Raw genomic sequence first — 9,016 nt, forward strand, 5'->3', positions numbered from 1 at the left:
GGTTTGTAGTTCTGTTAACCCCACAATAACACCTTTTTCATAACATGCAGATGCAAATTCTTCATATGTTTCTTCATTGTTCGATCAATCTGTAACAAAGTTGAAGTATCAACAGCGCTCTGGTCCTATAACATGAACCAGAACTCTTTGCTTAATTTTTCCAGTAAAATAAAGTGAACCCGAAATATTAGAAAAAGTTTCCCCAAAAAAGTGAGTTCACCCCCACATAATTGTTCCGGTATGTATAAAGTGTTCCGATTTATAACAAATATATTCAAAAACTTTAATGTGTTTCGATCCAATTTTGGTCGCAAATAAAAAACTTTGCGCCAATCTATATAATTTCGAAGTATGTCCAAAGTTTAAAGTACGAGTAAAAAGGCTACTTCGTCTTTCTGTTAACAAAAAAAAGGCTTAAATGCAATTTTACCCTCACTGTTTTGATTAAATCGGAATTTTACCTTCCTGTTTTAAAACGCGGACTTTTATCCCCTGTTTTATAATTTTGGCTTAAATGCACTTTTGGTCCCCCTATTTTCAAAAAAATGAAGTTTTGGTCCCCCAATTTTAAAAACCAGTTTTTTAGTCCCTCTATTTTCATTTTTTTTAAGTTTTGATCCCCATCTTATTTTGGGGTTAATTTTGTTGATGTGGCCTTGTAACTAATGATGTGGCAACATTCATGTGGACAAATTTAATATCCATGTCATTATTATATATTTTTAAATTCATTAAAACTTTATTTATAAAATATTTTAATTATTAGAATTATATATTCAACTGAAATGATAATTGTTAAATCATGTGATTGTTTGTTTTTTTTAGGTTTAATAAATTAGAGGTTGTGAATTTTTGGATTTTTTATTTTAATGAGTTTACGATGATGATATGATGAAGAAATGTGATTATTTTGTTTTCTGGGTTGGTAAGAAGAGTAAGGATAACTGGATAAGTGGATGATGATAATGGGAGCTATGGATTGTTTGATGTGATTATTTTTTGATTGATTTCTTTTTAAAAAATACTATAATTTTAATAATTAAATTATTTTATAAAATAAGTTTTATTGAATTAAAAACAAATAATGACATGGATATTAAATTTGTCCACGTGGACGCTGATATGCATTAGTGGCAATGCCACATCAACAAAATTAGCCTTAAAATGGAATGGGGGATCAAAACTAAAAAAAAATTAAAATTGGGGGACTAAAAAGTTGGTTTTAAAATAGGGGGGATCAAAACTTCATTTTTTTGAAAATAGGGGGATCAAAAGTGTATTTAAGCCTATAATTTTTTAGATTTTTCCCTCCCTAAAATTCTACTTTCGAGTCATAACTTTAAAGCTTCTCACACAATTCAATTTGGATCAATAATTCACCAAACGTATACCGAAATGACCGTAATCGAGTTATCTTTCCACATAATCAAACCCTACTAAATTTGGAGTTACAAAGAGAGATTAATTACCGTTTTAGTGATGGTATGTCCCCCAAAATTCTGCACAAAATCTGCTTTCGAGTCACAACTTCAAAACTTCGCACAGAATTCCATTTGGATCCTTAATTCACCAAACTGGTACCGAAATGACCGCAATCGAGTTAGTTTTCAACAGAATCAAACTCCACTAAATTTGGAGTTACAGAGAGAGATTAATTATCATTTTAGTGAAGGTCTGTCCAAATTAATTATTGTATGGAACTACTACTGGTATTTTTGTCATGTCTCTCACCCTGTAGCTCATTTTTTAATAGTATTTACATGTCCGAAAATCTAATGAAATTACCCTTGTTGTCATTTAAATTTCCTCAAATTTGGAGTTACGATGTGTTTGGGAGACGATGTTGAATTTGAAGGTCAGAAGTAGATTTCTGCAAAATTATTAATTAGACAGACCTTCACTAAAATGGTAATTAATCTCTCTTTGTAACTCCAAATTTAGTGGGGTTTGATTCTGTGGAAAGATAACTCGATTACTGTCATATTGGTATCCTTTTGGTGAATTATTGATCCAAATTGAGTTATGTGCGAAGCTTTGAAGTTGTGACTCGAAAGCAGAATTTTTGCAGAATTTTGGGTGACATACCTTCACTAAAACGGTAATTAATCTCTCTTTGTAAATTCAAATTCAGTGGGGTTTGATTCTGTGCAAAGATAACTCGATTACGGTCATTTCGGTATCCGTTTGGTGAATTATTGATCCAAATTGAGTTGTGTGTGAAGCTTTGAAGTTGTGACTCGAAAACAGAATTTTAGAGGGGACAAAATCCAAAAAATTATAAAACAGAGGGATAAAAGTCCGCGTTTTAAAACAAAAGGTAAAATTCTGATTTAATCAAAACAAGAGGAGCAAAACTGCATTTAAGCAAAAAATAAACTACTTCATTTTTTTATTTTTTTAAAGGCTTCGTCTTTAAATTTATAACCATCAGCCAACTTTGTTTTTAAATTTTTAAAAGCCAAATCACTTCTCAACTTACTTCATGTCTATCAAATGAGTGCGCATGTCTTGTTGTCATGACTAGATTAACCATCGGTCAATTTGCAAAAGTAAGTAATTAACATGGCTGGTCCATAGTCAGTGCAAGATAGATTACTGCACAAGCCTAAAATTTTGTCACGATTAAATCATGATTAAATAAACCCTTCCTTATAATCGTCACGGTTTAAGGGTGGTTAAATTGAACTCTATGCATTTTGTCACTATTGAATTGTGTCCAAATTGGACTTTTGAGATATACTTAATTAACTTAAGAGAACAATCATGTATCCGTATGATGTCATTGCACGGAAACGTGTGTATATAAGCACAAGTATAATCTAACAAGATATGAAGTGTACAATTTGGAAATGTGATTACATAAAATCTTTTACTCAATTCAAAATAATTACTTCAGTAATATCATAAAAAGTTTTACCTAAAAATTATCGGTCACCAATAATATAAATAAATAAATTGGATGTATTTGTCCCTATGAGCTTAGCTAAATCACGTATATTATACAGCTGAATTTCAAACTCCGAATTCCACATATTCATATAATTTCTAGCCAATTAGACTATTAGACAAAAAATATATATTGGATAAAATATGTATTTCCCCAAAATTCTAATTAATTACTTCATGGCCGACTGTGATTGTGATTTCACTGTTTGGTGTGTAAATACTAAATAGGATATCTTGTTTCAAACTAAATAGACCTCAACTAATTAAAAATTAAAAAGTTAATTATTGGATTTGGATAGAATCCACTGACTTTTTAGTTGAAGTTATTTTTTGTTTTAAGTATTAAGTACGTAACACACATATATAGTTAAAGATATTTTTTGTTTTAAGTATTAGGTACGTAAAACACATATATGTACAATAGATGGAGTGGCCGGCTACCTACTAAAGCCAACACATTCAAAATAAACCAATGAAATACATGAAGTGCATCTATGTCATTTCTAGGTTAATTAAACTTCCATTGATTATTTATTTCCATACGATGTTTTATGTGTTTCCTCTACGATGATGGGAGATATATTACATCCCTTCTAAAATATAACATCTTTTTCACAAAAAAAAAAAAACATGCGAATAGAGTTAAGAAAAATGATTTTTCACTAAATTTTTTAAAAATATACGTTCGTTTTTTTTTTAAAATTATCCTTCAATTATTGAAAGAGATAAATAATAGTTTTTATTTTGTTTCAATTAATTACTGATATTTTTGAGTAATTTTAATTAATACACTTTGAAGTTTGGAAAATATTTTATAAAATGGGACAACAAAATTTAAGAAAATGGTCTTATATATTGGGACAGAGGTAATACATTGGGGTCTTTAAATCTAAACCGATCCAAATAAAAATTTAGTACTGGTCCAAAAATTCGAAAGCCGCAAAAAACTGAATTTTATATTTTTGAATGTGTTTGGATGTCTTCTTGTGAATATCATTGGATCAGATCGAATTTCGATTTGATTTTTCAAAATCCATAAAAAAAACGAACCAAACTGCATACATATATTTTTATACTTGAACTTTTAATTAGCATGATATATTTCATTAACCTATTACTTTTTGGTTTTTAATTTTTTTTAATACTACTTATTATTTAAATTTAATCTTTTTTTTTTACTATTTTATTTTATGTGTTTCAAATATAATTGATAATTTTCATTCTAAAATAATAATTTATAGTATATTATGTTATAGCCTATAAGTCTCTATCCGTAAATATTGGAGTTAGAAAAAAGTATGACCTTAATCTACTTTAATTTCTTGAGTATCTAGAACAACTACCGGAATATTGAAGCAATCTTTCGCATAGCCCTTTATTGCATAGCCCTTTATTTTTTTTCTTGGGTTGCGTATGTTGAGTAAAGAACAACCCCGTGAAGCTACGGGATTTCGCATCCTTCTCTCCCCTCCTTTCTATCATTAGAAGCAAAGAAAGGCAGGAGCTGGTTTTTATAACATACATAATCTCGTTCATTTTTCCTCCAGCAAGGAGAGAAGAGTCGGTTCAACTCATGAAATGGATGCTTTCGTATGGGCTGTATGCCTTTTATAACTAAAGCTAGAGTTCCCAGGATCATTTCCACTATGTATGCTCATGCCGGAGGGAGCATCCCCACTTAGTGATCGGTCCGCTAGTTTGTGCAAATCCGAACAAGTTATCACGGACGAGCCACATGCAGGAAAACTTGCACGTGTGGTTCTTCCAGCTTAATCACTTACTCGTGCTTATTAATATTTAATAAAAAAATATATAATTTATAATTTGGATATCCAAAAACCGATTCAAATTAAATTGTACAAAATTGGACATCAAATTCAGCTTAGTCATCTAAAACTAAATTCAAGTGCAAATAATTTCATCTTTAATTGGGATAAATTTTTGCCTCAAAATCAATACAAACCGTACTCCAATAATAATAATAATAATAATAATAATAATAATAATAATAATAATAATAAAATTATTTACCAGTTAGGGGGAGCACGTGATAGCCAACAACCCCTTTCAAACAATATTATTTGTCTATAAATAGTAACTAAATGGAACTTGCATTCATATAATTTCTACGTACAGATATTGAAACCAACAGAATGACATACTTGGAGAAAATAAGAGAGTCCCAAAGAGCCAATGGACCAGCCACCATACTAGCAATTGGTACAGCAACTCCATCCAATTGCATTTACCAATCTGATTTTACTGATTATTACTTCCGAGTTACCAAAAGTGAACACATGACTCAACTCAAGGCCAAACTGAACCGTATATGTAAGCTCATCATTTCAACACTATTGTTTGTTATCTAGTTTTTTATTTATTTATTTATTTTTATTTTAAAATTTTCATATACAGACTAAATAACAATAATAATTATAATGGAGAAGTTCGGATTCAAACTCCGGTCATAATCGATGACTAATTTTCCATTAGCAATATGATTAATCTCCGGGCATACAAGGAGGGTATGAAAAAGAAAATTGTCAAAAATTATCTAAAAAAATTGTTCAAATAACCTTCCTCTTATATTAATTGCAATGAGTTTGCCTCAAAAAAAAGGGCACATATTATGCATGCAGCCATGCAATGCACATGCACCTAGTACCATTTCATGCTTCTTCATGCATATGCTTAAAAGCCAAAAGTTGTATGAAATATAGTTCCCAATTTATCAGGGTTTGAGGTTCGAACTCCAAACACTCCACTTATTTATTTTAAGGGTGAAAGTTTTCGTTAATAAACTACTTGACAAAAAAATAAATAATTTCCATTTATTAATTTGTAATGGCCACTAATATAATTTCTTAAATTTTACTCTATTACAACATTTTAAGTATGTGTTTAATATGAACTAAAATGGTCAAACAATGAACCAATATCATTTTTTAGTTAGTTGATTAATACATATTTTACTTGATTGGTCTTGATCAGGTGAGAAATCAATGATAAAGAAACGTTACATACACCTCACAGAGGAAATTCTTGAAGAAAATCCCAACATATCCGCTTATGAAGAACCATCGCTCAATGCACGCCAAGACATGTTAGTTAAAGAAGTACCAAAGTTAGGCGAACAAGCAGCATCAAAAGCAATAGCCGAATGGGGAAGACCAAAATCAGAGATAACTCATCTCATATTTTGTTCAACTTCTGGTGTTGACATGCCCGGTGCTGATTATCAACTCATCAAACTCTTAAATCTAGACCCATCCATAAAAAGGTTCATGTTATATCATCAAGGTTGTTTCGCTGGTGGAACCGTTCTTCGTCTTGCTAAAGATCTCGCTGAGAATAACATTGGTGCACGTGTCCTCGTTGTGTGCTCTGAAATAACCGTCGTTACTTTTCGTGGGCCCAATGAAAATCACTTGGATTCCTTAGTTGGACAAGCACTCTTTGGTGATGGTGCTTCGTCTGTGATTGTTGGATCAGATCCTGATACAACAATCGAACGACCATTATTTCATATCGTTTCAGCTTCAGCAACGGTTTTACCAAACTCTGAAGGTAATTTTTTTTTTAAAATGAAAAAATTTAGTACTCTAGGTAATTGTTACTCGCTCTGGTCCTTAATATAAAAAAAAATGTTAACTTTTTAGATTCACCGAGTAACTAACGTATTTTGTCTATATATATTAAGGTGCTATTGAAGGACACTTGCGCGAAGTGGGTCTAACTTTTCATCTGAAAGACAATGTTCCAAATTTGATTGGTGAAAACATCGAGAAGAGTCTAGAAGAAACTTTTCATCCATTAGGGATTAGTGATTGGAATTCATTGTTTTGGATAGCACACCCTGGAGGTCCTGCAATATTGAAGAAGATTGAAAAAACGGTTGGGCTGAATTCAGAAAAACTAAATGCAACTAAACATGTTTTGAGTGAATATGGAAATATGTCAAGTGCATGTGTGCTATTTATCTTGGATGAAATGAGGAGAAGGTCTATGGAAGAAGGGAAATTAACTACTGGTGATGGATTGAAATGGGGTGTTTTGTTTGGATTTGGTCCTGGCTTGACTATGGAAACCATTGCTTTGCATAGTGTCAACATAGATCACCACAACTAGCTTGAATTTCCATGATGATTATGGTGGAGGATTATTATATACTAGTGTTACAGTAAAAGAATAAAAGATAATCATGTATATATACATGATTAATGTTTGCTTAACCTTTTCATTATTGTATTGTATTGTATGTATAACCGTAAAAAATAATCATGTATATGTATATTATGTTTGCTTTTACGTGTGGTATAATAAAGAAGTTTACTATTTCTACGTAGAAAATGTTGTGCGGAAAATTCAGGGACTTAACTAGAAATTTATTTAACGTGGGCAAAAACATTAAAAATAAGTTTTATCTAATATTATATATAGATATTATAAATTAAATATTATATGGATTATTAATTAATATGAAGTATATACACCCAAAAATTTAATGGGAATTACATAGCCTCATTATATGACGATTTTTTTTTTTTAAAAAGGCTAATATTATTAAGGAACTAAGGAAGAACACAAGCACAAGGAGTACTTGTGAAATACAACCAACAGAAAATACAAATAGTACGGAGACCAACAAAAGAAACAGGGGTGGAACACTAGAGGAAAAGCAAACCACCATTTCCCTACACCAGCAGACATAACTGAAGGCAATACACTAAATAACGTACGGAGGCAGAAATTTAGTACAAGAGGATCGAGTTTAAAAGTATAATTTAGTAAAGAAAAAACTAAATTTTGAATTATGAACCATTTTTATTAAGTTGAAATCCCTCTATTTTCATATTTATTGTAATTTTAGTCTTAACTCATGCATTTTGCCATAAAAATTGCAACTATATATTTGCAGAAAAAATGTGAATTATGGTTTTAAAAGAGATATTTTGTCAATAAATTTAATATTGGGACAGTAATTCACCTTTTTATTTTACAAAAAACATACCATTTTATTGAAAAAACATATGTTGGTATCAAATTAATTTACACCAAATATAAAAACAGAGCCAAAAGGTTGAATTAAAATGGAGACCATTTTCATGAGTTTAATAAAATAAAGAGACAAAAAGTGAAATTAAACAAATAATATAATATCATACTAGTATAAAAAATTAAAAAAATATTTAGGGGGACTCTGGCCTCGAATGGTCCCCTTCTAGCTTTGGCATTGCTTGTTACTATTAAAAAAATAATTGATTAGTTCAGCCGGTAAAAACATCACATATATTATGAACGAGTCATCGTTTAAACACCAAACATTCCACTTAAACCTCATTTGTTAACTGTGGCTAAACCACTTTGGTTTGTTAGAAAAAAGTTGCCAATAAAACTCATTTGTACTAGCTGATGTAGTTCTTTTCAGTTTATCCCTAATTATTCATACATATCGACATTCGTAGTCCCAAAATAATCTTTAATATTTAGACAAGTTCACTTCAACAAAGTAAATCCTTGAAAAATAGAATACTACAATAAGTCAGTACAACACCCTCGAAAACTTCAAGAATTAGGAAAGAACGTGGATTCCCTTTTAAGGATCGCTTCCCTTTATCAAATGAAATGAGTTTCTCTATAAATAGAGATACTCATGAGGCAGGAAATTATATCAAAACACAATCATCAGAAAATCATGTTCACATAAGTCTGACTTCTGTCTAAGATATTTCTAAGTCATTTTCATTCTCTAGTGCACCAGAGTCATTGAGGAAACTTTATTCTGTAAACTACCATTGTTGATATGCTTGGTGTGAATGTGCAAGTCACGTGGAAGATTTCAAAGTATCCTGAAGGGGATTCGTCAGGTTACTCATTTGCATCCGGTTTGCATAAACTGGTGGGGGCGAATCGAACCTAAAGCTTAGTGTGTTCACACACGCTTTGGAATTTATGTGCACCATCATCATGTTCTTCATCATCATCTTCTTGTTCAAATATTTGCAGCAGACCCCTAACAAAAGTTCTCACAATCTTTAGGTTCGATTATTTATTTATGATTAACTCATGG

General features: G+C 30.9%; 1 protein-coding gene across 1 annotated transcript; it reads left to right on the top strand.

Moving 5' to 3' along the window:
* The first annotated feature begins 5,069 nt into the window (after positions 1 to 5,069).
* On the top strand, positions 5,070 to 7,296 carry LOC123909383 (chalcone synthase-like). The gene is made up of 3 exons (XM_045960216.1): positions 5,070 to 5,277; positions 5,938 to 6,513; positions 6,647 to 7,296. Exons 1-3 carry the CDS (start codon positions 5,100 to 5,102, stop codon positions 7,072 to 7,074), a joined length of 1,182 nt encoding a protein of 393 aa, XP_045816172.1. The 5' UTR covers positions 5,070 to 5,099; the 3' UTR covers positions 7,075 to 7,296.
* The last annotated feature ends 1,720 nt before the right edge of the window (positions 7,297 to 9,016 follow it).

This window comes from Trifolium pratense, linkage group LG2, assembly GCF_020283565.1.
Source record: "Trifolium pratense cultivar HEN17-A07 linkage group LG2, ARS_RC_1.1, whole genome shotgun sequence".
NCBI lineage: Eukaryota > Viridiplantae > Streptophyta > Magnoliopsida > Fabales > Fabaceae > Trifolium > Trifolium pratense.